The sequence below is a fragment of the Spea bombifrons genome, chromosome 11, assembly GCF_027358695.1.
Source record: "Spea bombifrons isolate aSpeBom1 chromosome 11, aSpeBom1.2.pri, whole genome shotgun sequence".
Lineage (NCBI taxonomy): Eukaryota > Metazoa > Chordata > Amphibia > Anura > Pelobatidae > Spea > Spea bombifrons.
The window spans coordinates 13432835-13452680 of record NC_071097.1 but is presented as its reverse complement, the minus strand read 5'-3'; the positions used below and the strand labels follow the sequence as shown (position 1 = coordinate 13452680).

General features: G+C 38.5%; 1 protein-coding gene across 1 annotated transcript in view; it reads left to right on the top strand.

Annotated features, from left to right (window-relative positions):
• Window positions 1–4413: 4413 nt before the first annotated feature.
• The window catches only part of ALOX5 (arachidonate 5-lipoxygenase), a 36945-nt gene continuing 21512 nt past the window's right edge, over window positions 4414–19846 (top strand). Inside the window, exons 1-4 of the mRNA XM_053451304.1 lie at window positions 4414–4667; window positions 17714–17912; window positions 18916–18997; window positions 19428–19550. Coding sequence (XP_053307279.1) covers window positions 4518–4667; window positions 17714–17912; window positions 18916–18997; window positions 19428–19550 — 554 coding nt within the window. The 5' untranslated portion in view covers window positions 4414–4517. The remainder of the gene's footprint in view (window positions 4668–17713; window positions 17913–18915; window positions 18998–19427; window positions 19551–19846) is intronic.

Sequence of the window (19846 nt, the reverse complement as noted above, 5' to 3'; positions counted from 1 at the left end):
GAGCCTCGATTCTGGCGGAATGAACCGCGAAATCCACGGCCGGACAGACGGCCCCTAACTCTGCCGGCCCCGCCAAAAACCTTAGGCGTAAAAACGCGCTTCATAGAGCTTTGAGCCTTATCCAAAGCTGAGAAAGTCTTCACAAAAGACCCCAGATTCTTGATAAAAGAATCACCAAATAACATACCTTTGGCATAGGGACCAGGTTCAGTATCAGTCATATTAACTAATTTAGGCTCTATCTTCAGGAGAATGGCCAGAGAGGAATTAGCGTTCCCCAGCAGACACACCAAACGTTGAACCCACCCCAGAGCGGTATCAACGTCCAAAGGCTGATCACCCATTTTGGCAGCCTCTAAAAGTTCGTACAACTTCATAACAGGACCTAGAGAATCCAAAACCCTGTCCTGGCAATTCTTGAGGGAAAACTCAAGACCCTTACGGGGTTTCCATCCAGTCTTCCCAAGAAATTGGATGATCTGAGGGTCTACCTCGGGAGTCTTACAAACTCCATCAGGAACAATCGGCCGTGGGCATTCGGCCCTAAGCTTATTCTTAGTCTCCTTAGATAATGTATCCCTGAACGTAACATTTGCCTGGTCGGTTGCACTTAATCTTACAGACCTACGTAATAATACAACGTGGGCATAATAGAGAACGCCACAATTAAGAAATCTGCCACTTTTGAAGAGAAAATATTCAGGACCAAGCCACCATCAATTAGAGAGCATAATTATCGTGAGAAGACAGATGTAGGATTACTCTAGGATAAGTTTTGGAAGTTAAGGCTATGTTAAGGCCGTGTAAAGTTTCAAGCCAAATGATTGATGTTTGGGCACATAATAGTTCATTGAGTCCTTTTTACATTATGCTGTTCAAACTAACATGTTTGTTGTATTTAATTGTGAAAAACATTTGGTATATTTTACCAAACTACCTGATTTTTTTAGGATAGTTTAGAATACACGGGCTCTTGTATTGTGGGAAATTTGAAGCAAAGCAATTAATAGCTGATTTTTTTTCACGTTAAGCCACATTAAGCTCTCCAAAAGATGAGCTTAATGTCATTAATTTGCAATTTGGTGTACCAAATGAAACTTCTATGAAAGGTTTGGGCAATAGTTTCAAGGCAGGTCACAAAAAAGCAGCAATGCCACAGATTAAACAATTTGGCGTTTATGGAAGGCAGCAAAGTTGAAATTCCCATGTTTTGTTGGTTTTTTTTTTACTTTTGATTTAATAAAAACTATGTCTTAACTTGAAGAATTTTGCCTTCACTACCTTCCATGAGTGCCAAATTGTTGACCGGCCGTGGGACCTGTACCGGGAGACTGATGGGAGTGAACAGCCTGTATCTGTGTTTCCTTCCCTCCTTAAATGTTTAATAGTTTCAAGGCAATTGATTGATACTTGGGCACATTATAGTACATTAAAATCCTTTTATATGAAATTGCTCACATTTTTAGGATATGTTTGAATAGATGGACTTGTGGAGGTAATTTGTTAATTAAGTTCTTTTTTTGTACGTTAAGCTCATTAAGCTCCCCCCAAAAAAACTGTCACTCATTTGAAATGTGCAAAGAGGCTTGGATAGCTAAAAACATGTATATTCTTGTATATTCAACAAAGGTTCTATGCTGTTACTCATCACCAGACAGGTGTCCTTTTTAGCTGATGTCACCACGTATTGTGACATGAAGAAGTATGTTAGCCTGTTCAAAAGATGGTCCCTTCTGCTAAACTACTTGTTCCAATCAATGACTGAGTGATTAAAATACCCTATAATTAAATCCTGACCCAGTGTAGCTTTTTCAGTACAAAAGCTCATGTTTCTACTTATAACTAATAGTTAGGTGTTTGTAGCCTATACCTACAATTAACATACTGCACATTTTCTAATCATAAGGTTTCTACATTATCACTGGTATCGGCATCTATTCTTTCATACTAGGCCTTAGTTCAGGTCCAACACATTTCACCCCTTTCCTATTTACTCTATCATAAAAAGTGTATACCTATTTTAATTTACTTCCCAACTATGAGAATCATCTAACCATGTTTCCGTGATACCAATTAGATTATACTGTTCTTCACTTGCCAATAACTCTAATTCAACCATTTTGTTTGACAAGTGTCTTTTGCTAGCGGACATTTCAGGCTGTCACAAGTCTTTGTTAATTTTCTTTGTGTTAAGCAACTTTTAACGTGTTGTGGTTTAGCTAGTTCCTTGTCTGTGCTGATCCAACTATTTACTTCACAATTTCCTAAAACGAAGTTATGTCATGAACCTGCTCTAGCTACTCTGTTAATTCTATTTTAACTCCCACTTCCTAGTTTAAAATCTCCTTCAACCCATTAACTATCTTTACCCCAGCACATATACAGTCTGTAGCTGAGTGCAAAATCTGCCCAAATCTCTAAAAACCGAAATCTCTCTTTCCTATACCACTTTGCAGCCACACATTAATCTCCATAATCTTCTGCTGCCTCCCTGGTATAGCCCTCGGTACAGGTTCTATTACTTTGGAAGTCCTTGTCTTACATATAATTTTTCCATGGGGTGGGCAAAATGCTCACCTGGCCAAGGAATGGGGCATTAGCAGGATAAAATAGAGCATGGGGCTTATATAACATTCCAATGGGGCATGGCATCATCAGAATTATATGGACTGTAATGTATGACAGTACACAGACACTTGTCTATTTTATGTATTATTCTTGCCAAGGCTATCCTTGTGCGAGAATCCAGAACTGCTCTGTAAGGATCCACCAGAAAGGGACGTGTGCACTGATAACATGTGCCAGCACACCCATGTGGTGTGATGTCTACGCGCATGTTGTGGCTCATCTCTGATATTCAGCCAAATTATGAGATCTGCCAGTGCAGTCATGTAGTGTCAGACCTGGCTTTAAAATAAAATTGGCAGCAGGAGAGTTTGAAATAGATTTATTCTGTTGTGCAGGTTATCCAGAACTATACCTGTTTTTAGGACAGACAATTGCATTATTCAAAATGTCCCTGTCTTTTTTTTAATCAATGGTTGACATTTAAGTCAGAAATTCTCCAGGAGATAAGCAAGTGCTCCTCTTTGCCCCCTCCCCGTCACACAAACACATGTCCAATAAACTATCCACTTAATTCCCAATATGCTGGACCCATTCACCCAGGAGACCAGGAAACTGCAAACAGTCTTGTGTGTGTAATGTCATGTAGAGGACTGCAAAAAACTTGCGAGCGGTCTTGCTGGTGCTGCGGGCGGGAACGGGCGGTCAGACACTGTACCTGCGGGTCACGGTAATCCCGCGCAGTCCCGCGCGGCTGCCTTCTTGCTGCTCCCTTTCAGTGTCTCCTCTATTGCTCCACCCAGGAACAAAATGGAGTCACGTGACGTGACGTCACTTCCCGTGACTCCGCCTTGTTCCTGGGCAGCGCAAGAGAAGAGACGCTGTGAGGGAGCAGCGAGAAGGCAGCATTGCGGGACTGCGCGGGAACTCTGCAGTTCAGGTAAGGAGGTGGGCGTGATTGGTCACAAATGTGGCGGGAGCGGCGGGAGTGGAACACCCACATTGCGGGAGCGGGCAAACAAATCAGCGGGAGTGGGTTTAAAAAAGCCGTCCCACGCAGGGCTCTAATGTCATGCACTTCATAGCGTGTCCCTGAATGGCAGAAATAAAATGTGGTCACCCTATCTAAGTCTCTGTAACGACTAATAAAGCAAACTTAAGTGACAGAGGCTAGATGTATGTTTTGTTCTAATATGGCACCTTCCCTGGTCAAACACACATGTAAGCCTAACTATATTTGGTTATCAATGGTACTCGGGATACAAGTTTGCTACCATGTGCTTTTGTGAGTGCATGAACTACATATATAAATAATGACAAGGTTTCTACGTGAAACTGAGGGGAGAGACAAGTATTTAGCTGTTTATGTAAAAGTGTTGTTTTTTTGGTGTGACTGGGAACCAGCCTAGATGGCCAGTACTGTTGGGTACAAATTAACCCTGTTAACCCTGTCTCCTAAAACAGAGTAGGCTTTTCTTCGCTTTTGGTTTGGTTTATGTCTTAAGGAAAGTGTACCCTGGATGTCTGAAGACAACTGTGAGCTTGTGAAGAAAAAGCTGTTCCTTCTTGTATCATATAATGTATACTAAAAATAAAACTACCAAAAGTCCTTAAAATATCGGTTGTCTAATTTTTGTGTCTCCTAGAAACAAAAGAAAATAGTTTAAATAGTAAAACAACTGTAATAGTTCTGGGTTGTTGTGTAATTATGCAGATAGCATCCTGGTTGAAAATATCCTTGCTAAACGTAGCCCTTTGTTTTCTAAGCAGAAACTCAAAAGGGGAACTATATAAACCTCAAGTTGCAATGGAAGAGGCAACAAAATTAAAAGGGGAGGGTTTCACAGTTGGTGGAGCTAAAGTAAAAAGCTCGCAGACCAGGCACTGTATTTACTTTTGGAGATCGGCGTCTCTGAGGAAAAATATAAAATTATATACCTCTCCAAGGTAGAATGCCTTCCTACATTGTGACTGTGGCTACAGGCAGCCAGTGGTTTGCAGGCACAGATGATTACATCTACATTACACTTATTGGGTCAAAAGGCTGCAGTGAGAAGAACCTGCTTGATAAACCATTCTACAATGATTTTGAAAGAGGAGCAGTAAGTACTTTTGTTCTAAAACAATATTAGGGTTACACAGAGAGATCTGTTGCAATAATAACTCCGTCTTGCAAACACAAGTTGGAGGAGATAGGTGCCATGTAAAGTCTGGGAATACCAGGCAACCTATTTTGTCCTTTCCATTTCCTCATAGAAATATAGAATTTGACTACAGGCAAGAACTATTCGCAAAACTAGTCTACACATTTTTCCTGCTCTCTAGACCTTAAACCTTATGTGATACTTAACCTTGTCTTCTATTCAGGATAGCCATATCCCTTCTCCTGGGAGGTTACTTTACTTATCTACCATCCACTCAGTAAATTAAAACTGCCTTAAATTACACCCAAGCTTCTGACCCTCATGTTTTAGACATTGAAATATACTTTGCTTTTGTATTTTGTTAAATCATTTCATGTATTGAAATATTTGGATCACATCCCTTTTTTTCCTTCTCTTAACTGTACATAAGAGAATCCCTTGAGATCCCTTAGTCTTTCCTAGTATTTTTATTCTATCCACCATTCTAGTAGACTCTCTTATCTCTCCTAGAAATGTCAATATCAAAATCGATCAATGTTTGATTATTTTTAAATATGAGCTGGATAATTTTTTTTAGCAAAGAAGAATATGTCGACATAAAATGTGTTATAAGGAAATCATTCATTATAGGTTATATTGTTCAGTGTGGGGTTTTTGCTTTCTTTTGGTTCAACATTGAATTTGTGTCTTTTTTTAACATAAATTACTATGTACAGTATGTTAGCAGATGATCGTGCATAGGTGAGTAGACATAAAAGATAAAACTTTCACAGTCTCTCAGACTCTCACTCACTGTATCACTGTATTTGGTTCACTCTCTCATACTCTCTGAATGTCTACATACCTTCTCTGCCAACCACTTCAACTTTCGTGTCTCAAATCTTCTTGATATGCATCTTATTGTTCTCCTTTTCTTCTTTTTTTTCCTCTCTTCTTCATCCGCATCTCCACGGACATAACCTGGCGACCTTCCGCTGTTTTGGTGGAAGTTCACACATGGTTATTGTACTTCAAAATGCCAGAGCTTTCAGTGCCATCCTCTCCCTGATTTGCCAATCCGGGGAAAGGACGTCACTATAAGCTCCACCATTCTGGCTGAAGGTTATATGTGCAGAGATGCGGGTGAAGAGACAAAAGAGAAGAACAAGAAGATACAAGACATGGAAGTGTAAGTGATTGGCAAAAAAGGTAGGGAGAAATTCAGAGAGTGTGAGAGTGAAAGTGTCAGTGAATTCTGATGATCCGGATGAATCGATAAAATCTGCAAATGTCTTTAAATTTGCAATTTGTAGAATTCGGAATGCCCAAGTCTACCTTTAATATAATATTTACTCACAAACCGCTCTCCTCCTGTCATCATTGACAGCATTTAGCTGATTCTACCAGCAATGTCTAACCTGTATTATCTGAGAAAATAGATCCCTTACCCGTGAGACCTTTTTATAATGCTACTGGGTTGTAGTATCAATTCCTAAGATACGCCACTAGTAATAAAGCCATTGCTTTATCCAAACACTAGAATTTTTTATGGGTCCTCTATGAGGGATAGTGTCAAATGCCTAAATGAAATCTAAGCGAGATTACTTGGGTCTATTATTTTAGTTAAAAACAAAATATTTAGATGAGTTTGACAGTCCTTTAACATGGTTTTCTGGATCTACTGTCAATACTGACTGGTGAAATAGTAAGATCAGTGGTTTTACTAGCGCACTCCAAAGCTTGTTTAATAACTGTGTAAATATTCCATTGGGTCCCATTAATGCCTGTTTTTACTTTAAATTCTGAGGTAATTTTCTTTCATCTTTCTCAGTAAAAAGTGAAATAGTTATGGAGGCGGTCCAAAAGATTTCTTCATTCCATTATTTCCATATTGGTCTTCAAACTAATCGTAATATCTTTTCATTCTTTTCTTCTTATATCAGTACATATTTATAATGCTTTTCTTATGTGCATATGCCTCCTTCAGCCTACTTTTTAATCTACTCTTATCTTCCTTATCCCGTGTCTGCTTATAGTTTCTAAATGCTACCTTCTTGTGACACTTTGTGCAGTACCACAATGGGTCCCTTATTATGCACAAACATGTCTTGACATCAAAGACTAATTTTTAATTTTACTTTGTAAAGTCTTAAACAAGCCTCTTTGTATATCAAGCCATGCTGATTCTTGACTGGAGCCCACTCCCCTACACTGGTATCAAAACCAAATCTCCATTTGTAAATACTAAATCTAGCATAACCTCCTTCCTTGCTGTCTTCTCTATGAATTACTTAAGTCATAATTGAATATATTATCTCTCTACTCCTGGATGAACCAGCTACTTAGTTTTTCCAAGTCTATATCCGGCATATTATGGCGATGATAATCCTACCCATTTATTGTCATTTCAGACTGTTGCTCATTTAGCAGATGATCAAACTCCCATGCTTGTCTAAAGGGCTTATATACTACCCAAACTGTCTCTAGGTTATTCTCCTTGCCTTGTATCAGATAACATTTAACCTATTTTTCACATAACTCATCCCTCCTCTATCTCTGCCTTCTCTTCCTGGCTTATGTATAAAGAGTTGTCAGAATTAGGGTTTGTTATAGGGAAGTAAGGGGGTTCCAGCTACTATTATTATTATTATTTATTGTTTTATATAGCGCTATCAAATTCCATAGCGCTGTACAATGGGTGGACAGGACACAGCAAGTAGTATGTAACATAACAATTTGACTTACAGAGGCCCTGCCCATACAAGCTTACAGTCTAGAGGGAGTTGGGTTGTATTACACAATAGGTAAAAGTGCCGTTGTTAGGGATGGACCAGCCACACTATTAAAAGTATTGCGGGAGAGAGACTAGGAAAGTTGAGCTAAAGGAATATGGGAGGGCGTTAATGTGTAATGTTGTAAGCATCCTTGAAGAAGTGGGAATTGAGGGATTTTTTGAAAGAATAAAGACACGGAGAAAGGTGAATAGGCCGGGGGAGAGCATTCCAGAGGATAGGGGCAGCCCTGGAGAAATCTTGTAAGCGTGCATGAGAGAGGGAAGAGCGGAGAGACCGGTTAAGAGTGTATTTAGAGATGAGTGAGGAACCGCTGTGAAGGGCTTTGAAAGTAAGAGTAAGGATTTTTAAATGAATCCTGAAGCGCACAGGCAGCCAGTATAGAGACTGATAGAGGGGAGAGATGTTAGTGAAGAGTGGGAGAGGAAGATAAGTCTGACAGCAGCATTCATGGTGGATTGCAGAGGGGTGAGACAGTTAAGAGGGAGACTGGCTAAGACAGAGTTACAATAATTAAGGCGGGAGATAATAAAAGCATGGACAAGAGCCTTTTTAGAGACAGACTGAATGTGGGGGCGAAAGACAGGTTGGAGTCAAGGGTGACACCAAGACAGCGGGCATGAGGAGACGGGGAGATTATAGCACCATTAACATTGAGGGAAACTGATGGGGGAATCTTAGCGTTGGAGGGAGGGAAGTTCGGTTTTGGAGAGATTGAGTTTCAGGAAACGTGCAGACATCCAGGTAGAGACAGAGGTGAGACAGTTAGTTAGCTAATGACATATCTTAATCTAGGGGTAAATTCTACCAATCCATATGACATAACTAATGGGGTGAATATGTTTAGATTAGAAAATGAAGGGTTTAAAATTGCAATGCAGCCTGTTAAAGGTTAAAACACAGGGTTAGATATGAGAATGAACAGATGTTTTGTAACAAGTTATATTCTGTAACATGCTATATTCTGCATTGGGATTTTTATATGCCTGTTCTTGTCATTATTTATCAATTTAAAATAATAGATGATATGATAGAAAGGTACTAAAAATTAAGTTGTCTACAAATTACAGGTTTGGCTAGTAGCATAAATGGGCAACTGTCTTAATAAACCCTACTCATGAACAGGGGAAAATATGCCTGCTGCAGTCCCTGTAATACACTAGAGTGGTACACTACAGCTTCTCTAATTCACCCTACGACAATACATTTTCCTCAGTAAAATAAACTATTAATTAGCTTACAGTATGGTAGGTAAGCAATGAGCATTAATCTCTACCCCGGCTGAGCTAACTGTATTCTAGCCTAAAATGAAGCTAGACCAATGCTTTGTATAAAGAAATAACAACATTCTACAGTCTTGCATTGATACCCTTTTTAATGTATGCTAGTAATTTGCCTGAATTTACTTAAAGTTGCCTATTGCTTTTTTGCAAGTTGAAAGACAAGGAAATATATCAGCAAATCCTCAATGTTGTAATATTTGCTAACTTCCTTATTGGAGGCATTCCACTGCATGAATGACTAGCAATATTTACTTTGTGCTGAAATGTTATGTGCGTGTGGGTTACATATAATTCAGTAATGAAGTACAATTAGCTGATCTTTAATAGTTGATGTCTTAAAAGGAAGGAGTTTGATATGATTTGCATTGCTTAAATCTATCGAAAAAAGGCACATTTTGCTCTTTGCCCCTCGGTAAATACTTGCATCACATCAAGCTAGATAAGAGTACTTTGCCTTATTAAAGTCAAGGCCCAGTATGTGTGCTAGTATGGACATCTGGCCCATCTGGCCCATTTTACGCTTTCCCTGGCTGTCGCTATCGAAACATGTCACAATTTGTGTTGCCTATAACCCTGTTGGTTCCCTCCAGAGGTGGACACCGCTGCCCACACTTGGAGGAGCAGGGCCGATTGGTGAGATCCTTCTAACCAACCCAAAAAAAAGGGGGATGCAAGGTCTTTTCTCACTGATCTCTGTCTCAGTACTTCCTCTTAATGCTGAGTGCCCAGATATGATATCTAAGTTCTCAACACTGAAGCCGCGTGTGGCGTGAGGAAGCACTGTAGGAATAGATCTTGCACACAGGACCACTATGTTAAGGAGAAAAAATGGAGGGGAAAATTATAAGAAATGAGGAGCATGGGGAAAGATAATTTGAAAGAGGAGAGATAATGAGAAAGAGGGTGATCATTATAGAGGAGACAGATCGGGAGAAGAGAGTGAGATAATGATAAAGGAATAAAGGAGAGGGTTACTGCAAGAATAATAATGATCAATTTGTACACAAAACAAAGCAAGAATTCACTTCAAAGCATACCCAAAAACCTAAGGCATAAATATTTGTGATTTCATCATACTAAGTATTACATGACCATACATTGCCTAGCTCGCCATTACATCAAAGTACCCCAGTTTGGCAAGTCCTATCTAATTTTTCATGTCTATATTGTTTACCAAGGAGCTGAATCTGTTGGACTACACTGCATTTTAAACCAAATGAGACTCTTAGGCAATTTAAAGCCTTCTCCAGACACCATTAATGAAGCACCAGTGTGGCAGGCGGGGTTGCTCAACACTAAGGCAAAATGCAGTGCAATCCCACTGATTTTGCTCCATGGTAAACAATATAACCATGAAAAACTAGATAGGATTCTCCAAGCTTGAGGTTTTCCAAACACCTTTCCTCTATTCCCTGATTTCTCATGTATGACTCATTCATATTTCTAAAACAAATATAAAATGTATAAGCTTTCATAAAACAAACACATTAAAAACAAAACAAATGATAAATGCAACTTACCATACTCAAAGGCAGCAGAATCCATAGAATGCCAACACACCTCATCAATAAATATATACAAATAGACACGCAAGGGAACAGACAGACACTGCAGAGGCAATGACATTGAGGAGGGTAATTTTTATAAGCAACATCCCAGTCCCATCACTGCAAATATTAGCAACTGATGTAGTAATCTTCAGTTAGACACAAGCAGGTTGTTAGATCCATATACATTGTGGGGCTTAACTCCTAATAAAACATTATAACAACTCACACACATTACAAAGCATAATTTATAAGCATAAATTGTCTTTTTGTCAATTTCCTTATTCCATACCTTTCATTTGGAAGAATTGGAACTTTATCTTTAGGAACTTAAGTAATCTAAAATGCTTTTGATCAGACATTTTGTCTTGTCTGTCTGTGATTCTGGAATCGCAGTACATCTGATGGTATATGGTAGGTGTATGGTGCATGGTCCCATACATGCCTTTATGTTGGGGCTATATTGTGAAGAACAACTAAACTATGAATGTACTTTGTGCAGTAAACCACATATTGCAACCTTAAACATACATGATTACAAAAGCAGAAGTACGAGTTTATAGTTTTGGCCACTAGGATATCCGTGGACAAGCTCTTGTGAAATTGCCTTTTTGCTGGTTTTGAGCCATGTAGGAATTAAACTGCCAACTACAACATTAAAAAAAGATCACAGAGAAATTAATTTAGGATCAAATCAGAGTTATAATAACCCATAACAGAGTACTAGAGTTCAGGAATACAGGTATTATAAGCAGCCGCATAAGTAGAAAACACAGTGCATCAGTTCAAAAATTACCATCACCCTCTGACTTCACCAAGCAACATGTCCCACAGTGCCAGCTTTGACACCAAACAGTGTGTCAGTGCCAACTATATCCCCAAACAGCTTGTCAGTGCCACCTTTGTCCTGAAACAGCTTCTCTGTGTCATTTTTGTCCCTAAGCAGCTTCTCTGTGCCATCTTAGCCCCCACACAGCCTACCTGTGATGTTATTTCCTGCATGCTGGATCAGACAGTGTGAATGGAAAGAGTGTGAGAGATCATCGTCTTTTAATAGGGTGGCCTCAGGGGTCACCTAGACCTCCTAGAGTGACAGGCTCAGTTTCAGTTGCAACCCCTGCAACCATGATTGTTACCTCCTAAACTGTAAGATAATTTTTAAATGAAAACTAAACCTACATAGTATTAAAGGCAAGTAACACATTGAGATGTATGCAATATAAAAATATTACACACCGCTTGTCATCATACCTGCCATCATTTTTGACAGCATAGAGAAACATATGTCTTACAGCAGTGTGGTTAGGTGTATGGTGAGGGCCTTACATGTGTGTCACTTATGTTTAATAGCACGAAGTTATATAAGGCTTTTAGAAGAAAAACAATGAATATTATTTACATATTTTAATTAATTTAAAAAATCTGCCGTTTGTATGCACAGTATTTTCAGGGACATTTTTCGTGTAATCATAGATGGCCCTGGGGCAAATGTTTTTAATAGATGTTATCTTTTCCAGAGCTCCTGGTGTAGTGTAATGATGGACACCTGTGCAGCCACCTGCACGGACATGCAGATTCTTCTTGGTCTGTGTGCAGCTTAGCCGCATAGACTGAGAAGGAGGAATCAGTAGTATAGTGGTCTGTGTCAACGGCTATCCAGACCTACTCTGCCCATCTTGCTAGCCCTCTTTTGCTCCTATGGGAAAATAATCATGCCATCTGGTCAGTATAGAAGGACTTTAGGAAGGGAATGTGTCTGCATTAGTTTATTGAACACTTTGAGTGACACTTTGGAACATATTTACAACTGTTTTTATCTTAGCAGAAGCTATACTCTAGTCCAATAAAGCACCTCATGACCCATAAGGTAAGCCCAGGCCCTTTGTCAGTTGCCTCTTTTTTCCTTGTTTTATAGACAGCACTGAATATTGTGAATTTTAGTAAACATGCATTATAAGGGACCATCCCTGGCTAATTACTCTTACAGTAAGTATGTTGGGAATTGTAGAATAGAAGCTATTCGTGATATGTGACATCATGTAAATTCAGTCTACATATTGCTTTGTATTATAGGTAATTTATGAGGGAAAGGCTACAGAATCTACCCAGACACCACTATCCATAAAAAGTCTTGAAGTCTTGCATATCCAGAAATCTATGTGTGAAGCAAGCAATTGCACTTTACAACGTCACACTTGCACGGCCACTTAAAACCCGCTTCATATTTGTCAGCACAGTCATGCGTATTAAAAATAACCAACACATTAAATTAATTTCCCATGAGGCTCAGCCAGGCATACTACTTCCATGATGCTGGATGAGCATCATGGGAAGTGCAGTTAACAGTAGACAAAGCTGCAGATGTGAAGTACAATTCCCATGATTCTCAGCCAGCCAGGTGTCCACCATGACTAGGCATCGTGGGAGTTGTAATTCACAACTAACACCCATCACATCATCTGCTGTTAACTACAGTTCATATGAGGCTCACCAAGACATACTGTAACGGCCGAAGATAGTCAGGGTCAGTAGCTGAGGATCCACAGTGCAGAACCCGTGCACGAACCAGAGGCAGGCGAAATGGTACTGGAGAAGTTCGGATAAACGTGAGACGAAGCCGAGGTCAAGGGTTGGAGAAGTCAGGATAACCGTGGTACAAAGCCGGAGTCAGAACTGGAGCAAACACAAAACCGCAACTGAGCCCAGAGAAACAAAGCATGAAACTCTTTGACAGGCAGTGAGTGGACAGCTAAGGAGCCCTCAAATAGCCCCAGGCAGATAACCCCGCCTCAAACTAATAGCATAAATAAACAGAGAAAATGTCCGGCTATCTTAGTAGTGGCGTGCGCATGCGTGAGGGTCTATGCGAGAGGCTGCTATGGCTGTAGCAGCTGCAGGTAAGTTGTTAGCTGTTACACATACTGCTTCCATGATGCTGGCTGAGCATCAAGGGAACTGCAGTCAACAGTAAAGCTGCAGATGCTAGCTGTTAACTACAATTCCCATGATTCTCTGCCAGCAAGGTGTCCACCATGATGCTGGTTGAGCATTATTGGAAGAGTAGTCAACAGCAGCAGAGATTTATTTTTTAATGTTAGCCTCTCTCCCAGGACCCTTACACACTGCCTTTATACACACCTTCCCATAAACACACATATACACATACACTGCCCTTACACACACACACATATACACGTACACTGCCCTTACACACACACACACACACACATATACACATACACTGCCCTTACACACACCTGCCTTTACACACATATACACATACACTGTCCTTACACACACCTGCCTTTACACACACACCTGCCTTTACACACACACCTGCCTTTACACACACAACTGCCTTTACACACACATATACACATACACTGCCCTTACACACACAACTGCCTTTACACACACACATATACACATACTATTTCCTTACACACCAGCTTACAAATACATATACTGCTCTTACCCACACCTGCCCATACACACACACAAGCTTACAAACACACACATATATACACATACACTGCCCTTACACCCCTTTCTCACCATCTCTTCCTTCTTTCTCCATCCTTCATCCTCCATCCTGTGGTGGGAGTGCGAGGTCTGTCACTTCAAATGCAGAGCGCGGTGGTACGATGTCATATCCCCGCTCTCTACATCATTTGCCGGTGGGTAGGGATTAGGGAGCAGAAGTGACAGACCTCGCGCTCCTTAATGTTGAGCTGACTAGAGGGAGATTGTTATCTCCCCAACCAGTCCTGCAGGCTGCAGCTGCTGATCGGGTGAGTACCGCTCTCGCCTCACCCTTCCTCCGCCCCTGCAAAGCAGGGTTAGGCGGGACTGTTCCGCCCAAATCGGGACAGTTGGGGGGCATGCATGTGCTATTTAAGTAGGTATATTCACAATGAATGGAACAAAGCAATATGTAATCTGTAGATTTTTATATATGTTATTTATAATTGTGTTCCACTGGCAAATGAGAAGTCATTTTTGGAACCTTGCATACATGCAAAATGAGTTAATATTCCTTCGAAAAACACCACATATGCAAATCTATAAATTAAAAATAAGGAAGTTCACGTAAATAGAATAAAATGGGAAGCGTGAAACATTTATTTGTTACCTTTGGATATTTGTATATGGCCTTCCAAAAAAGCATAAAGAGGCTAGTATCAATACTAACCAAAATACTGTATTTTACATATGCTTCCAGAATGTGTTTTTACAAATATTTATATATGTTAAGGTGAACAAAGTATGAACTGATATTCACTGGATAAGCAGTACTTCCTGGCTATCTCTGGTATGTTTGTCTATTACCTTTATGTTCAGAGCAAAGGAAAATATAACCTTAAACCAAGATAAGCCAATTATTTAAGTTGTTTCAAGTATGGGGTTATGTATAAAATGTTACTCTAATGAAAAATTGTAAGTGGTCTCGTCAACATAACAGATTTTTTTATGTTTACTGGACATTTCCATTTGTTGCCAGTAGAATCCCAACAATACAACACCAGAATCCCCTTTAAAACACAAGCATTATTTTAAAAAAACTATCAAAACTATTTATTGACAGAGCTCACTAAGGTATTGCCCTAGGACCACGGAGGCCAGAGGGGCCCTGCAGCAATTGCCCCAGGGCTTTGACGTTCTGATGTCTATACATCTCACTTGTCCCATGAAGAGGCGATCAGGTCGGGTCATCACTTGGCATGACTTCTTAGTGTGCAGTGTCACTAAGAGAGGATGATTGCCGCATGGTGCAGGACCCGATTAGATCACTGCTCAATGAAGGAGTTGCAGGCTACAAGAGGAGGGAAGTGGAGGATGTTTGTATATGTGTGTGGACATATATGTGTGTGTGTATATATATATATATATATATATATATATAAATAATGTGTAAATGTGTGTATGTATATTTGTATATGCATGTTTGTGTGTATATGCACTATATGGACAAAAGTATTGGGATACCTGACCATTGCACCAACAGGAACTTTGATGACATCGCATTCTAAAGACATATACAATATGTAGTTGGTCGCCCCTTTGCATCTATAACAGCTTCCACTCTTCTGGGATGGCTTTCCACAGAATTTGGAGTGGTTTGGGAAATTTTACCTGTTCACCCAGTAGAGCATTTGTGAGGTCAGACACTGATTTTGGGCAAGAAGGCCTGGCTCGCAATCTCTGTTCCATTTCATGCTAAAGGTGTTTGATGGGGTTAAGGTCACTTCCACACCAAACTCATCCAACCATGTCTTTATGGAACTTGTTTTTTTGCACTTGGGCACAGTCAAGCTAGAATAGAAAAAGGCCTTCCACAAATTGTTCCCACAAAGGTCGAAGCATAGCATTGTGCAAAATGTCTTGGTATGTCCCCTTGATAGCATCAGAAGCTGTTGTAGATGCAAAGGGGGGGCCAACTACATATTAATACCTGAATGTCTGAATACTTTTGTCCATATAGTGTATGTAGGGGGCAGAATAGAGGATAAAAAATGTAAAAGACAGACAAATGTGATAAATGAAATAAGGGAAAGATGAAGTAAGCAAGTGACGTGCAAAGAAAAGTAAAAGAAATTGTCAAAGAGGAAGCAAAGAATACAACAGAAGAGAAAAGACCACAATAGACAGAAAGCAGAGAAACAAAGGTAAAACAATTGTTGGCTAATGCCAGGAAACTCAGGGATGGTGCCCTTTCTGTGTAATTGCTCCGGGACCCAAAGCTGCGTAATCCAGACTTGTTCTAATTTTCTGGCAACCTTAGATGATAAAGGCTTTTCTGCTGGAAATCATTATAAAGTGGTAGAATATTGCAAAAATGTCTGTGGCATGTTGGCACGCAAAACTCCCTCACATACGCCCAAAAAGTAGGCACTATACGCACTACAGTTGGCAAGTACACACTGTATCCAAGCCCTTCAACAAACATGATATATGAATTGATACATGTTCATCAGTGTGCTATTAGTTAGATTCTTAATTTTTAATTAATACATTGGGCCTTTCTACTGAGTGTTTAAAGCCAACATACTATACAAATTACAATGCATAATTATTATTATAAGTTTTGAAAAATAGCTTCAAATGTCTTAAAATTAAAACACTTACATAAAATGGAAAATAAGTACAAATCTCTTTTTACAATGAGCTAGGTATTATTATTTACGATACTAGTCTTAGTTTCGATCTTTTGGGTTTTGTCTAAGGTCCTAACACAAATTATCCAGTTGAAAACTGACCTATTAACAAAACAATACAAAGCAGTCTTAATTGTGTAAAAACTTGTATGATTTTCGTCATTGTTGCATATTTTAGCACTGGAGGTTATAAGATCTATAACCAAAACCTAATATTAGCTAAAAGTAGACCTGAGTGAACCTGAGAAACCAACACATCATTTTGTGTTCATTTTAGAATCATATATTCATTAGATATCCAGGTAAAACTCAATGCCCTATGTGCAAAAGTAATCAACCCCCATACACATAAAACCCACTTACACTCTTACGCTGATTTTAAGCAGTATTTTATCTGTGATTGAATCATTTATATGCTTTATTTTCTATGAGGTCATTTTTGGTAGGAGAAGTTGGAAAACAAGGGATAGTAAGGGCAAAAATTATTATCTGTCAAATGCGTTTCGGACTATGGTCATTTAGCTTACCCCCTGTTTGTTAGAATTACTGTATGTAATGTGGTACCTTTTGTCAAGACCATCTCCAATAACTGAAACTTTTGTTTTCCATCAAAACATAAAATATGATGTTTAATTACAGTTTGTTTCATTCAACCAAACATAAAACTGTCAATTGCTTTTTTCCTTCTAAAATATGTTTATCAAATGCTTTCTGTTAACTCTTGTTCCACATCCCTTTTTTCTTACTGTTTAAGTGCCTAATTTCATTAGAATTTTGTTGATTTCTGGGTTTTTTTAGCCCACCAGTGCTTAATATACTTTATAGAATTGATGTATACCAAATTAAACCTCAAATTAGCTGCAAACTTACATTCAAAAAGTTGCACTAAAATGGACATATTAACAAGGCAGTTTAAATATTTGTTTTCAAACATAGAAAAACATATATATATTGATGGATATTTTATGGTCCTCCAGCAAAATTCACTTTAGTTGACAAATCACAGACTAAATTCACATCAACGGACTACAGGTAATACATTGAGCTCAAGGAGCTCAAAACCAATAAAGGAGGAAAGGCATCAAAAATCCACCCTCTCAATAAATATTATAAAATGAGCATAAATATTAAAGTTGGCACATGTTGGGTTAATTTTGCTATGTAATGCAAAATGGTAGAGTTGACTGCTGCTTTCAGTACTGGATATCAGCTAGATACTGAATCTTTACCTATTTATGTTGAATATAGATTGATTCATATGATGTCACCGTATCTGAGGAAATCGGGGATATTCAACTTATTAAAATCGAGAAACATAAATATTGGTATAAAGATGACTGGTACTGTAGGTATATAACCGTAAAGACACCTGCAGGAGATTACATGGAATTCCCATGCTACCGATGGATCGTCAATGACAAGGAAATAGTTCTCCGTGAAGGAAAAGGTCAGTATCATGCAAATTTTTATACACTTTACTGGCATTTAAAGTATATCCAAAATAGCTGTCGTTAGTCTGACAATTATACAACAGTTTACTATCATTTATAGAATACAATGGGAAAAAAAACCCTGAAAAATATTATTTGATTAAGTTATATTTATTTTCCTAAAAGCGACAGTTGAGTTTATTCACTGGGGAGAGTTGTGATTCCAATTCCCTTATGTCATCATTCATTATGAAGGGTCACTGGCAGTTTTCTACAGAAAGAGGGGCTATCCAGCCCTGTATATGGTATAGTTCAATGCGTAAGGAGTCGTTGAAGAAATCTCACTAATTTTACTATGCATTAAACAGGGCCAGACAAACTCTTCCTTCAGGAATTCTGGACTTTCATAAAACATATTAAAGTCACGTAGTTAAAACCACAACTCTACCACAATTAGCCTTCTTCCTTTCAATGTTAGATATTTGTTGCAGCGAAAGCATTTTAGATTAAGAAACAATTACATTGGAAGATTTCAATCTATGATGACATCATAGCAAAAATATTGTATAGCCAAGGCTTATTATTAGACTACTCATAGGATAAAAGAAGAAAACAGAAATCAAATATTCATTAAATTTGTGATATGTTCAATAACGTGTAAGATGAATCATCATTTATATGACCAAGACTTTCCATTAAAAAGTACAACTCAACAGCTGCATTCATAGAGATATTTTCTCATGTGCAAAATAGGCTAAGTACGGGCAAAAATTTCCTCCTTAGCACAAAACGGTAAAATATCTCTTTTTACTTTATAGTTCTCAAAAGATGTTTTTTTTTGTTTTTTTTTTTTAAAGTACCTCATACAATGAATAGAATCTGAAGTAGTTTTATGTTCATTTCTAAAGACAGCTAATGGTAATATATGTTTATGTGTTTTAAATAAAAAATATTGTAATGTTGTTAAACATTTTACTTACCAACACTTACTTTTTTTTTCTATTACGTTTTCTTAAATAGCAAGACTGGTTCAAGATGATATAACTCAATTCCATAAGCAGCACAGAAAAAAAGAGCTAGAGGATAGACAAAAAATGTACAGGTACAGAAATTATTTTTACTGTTACTTGGTGTTATAGAACAATGAACTTTCTTACAAGTATTAACAAAAGTACATTCATTTGAGGCCTATCAACCTTTGCAATATGACAAGATGTGAAAATGACCACATCTGACAGTATCACAAATGCATCCGTTTCATTCACACAAAGGGGCAAATCGCACTAAGTGGCCTAAAATCTTTAAAATGGACAGGATCAGGGGGGTAATTGCCCCATTGCCAGCCCTCCCTTGGTGCAACAGTTCCTCTTCATGTATTTAAATAAAACCTCTTTCCTCTAGTCTTTTCTCCAGGGTATACACATTACTACATACATTTTAACACAAATCAATAAAATGTTTGCTCACAATTTATTTGTTATTTGTTCCATGAACGGTACAATATAGATTTATTTGCCTATTTCCCTCTGTAGATGGAAAGAATGGCATCCAGGTTTTCCGCTCAGCATTGATGCTCATTGTCATAGTGACTTACCACATGACATACAATTTGACAGCGAAAAAGGAGTTGATTTTATCTTAAATTATACCAAAGCGTAAGTAAAAAATAAATTGAAAGAAATAAATATATATATATATATATATATATATATATGTGAAATTTGGGCTGGGGGTCCATATGCTAGTATTGAGGAGCTTTCAGTCTATGAATATCAGTGCTGTTTCTGAATGTTATAGATGATATAAATATATACCAGCATGAATATTTAGATCATCTGTGGCTTTTTAGGTATGCCTGCTCATAATTCACAATCATCATCTTTTAGTAGACACAGTCACTCTTTGGGACACATATCTCCATCCCGCTTTCTTCCCCTAATATTTTTGTAGG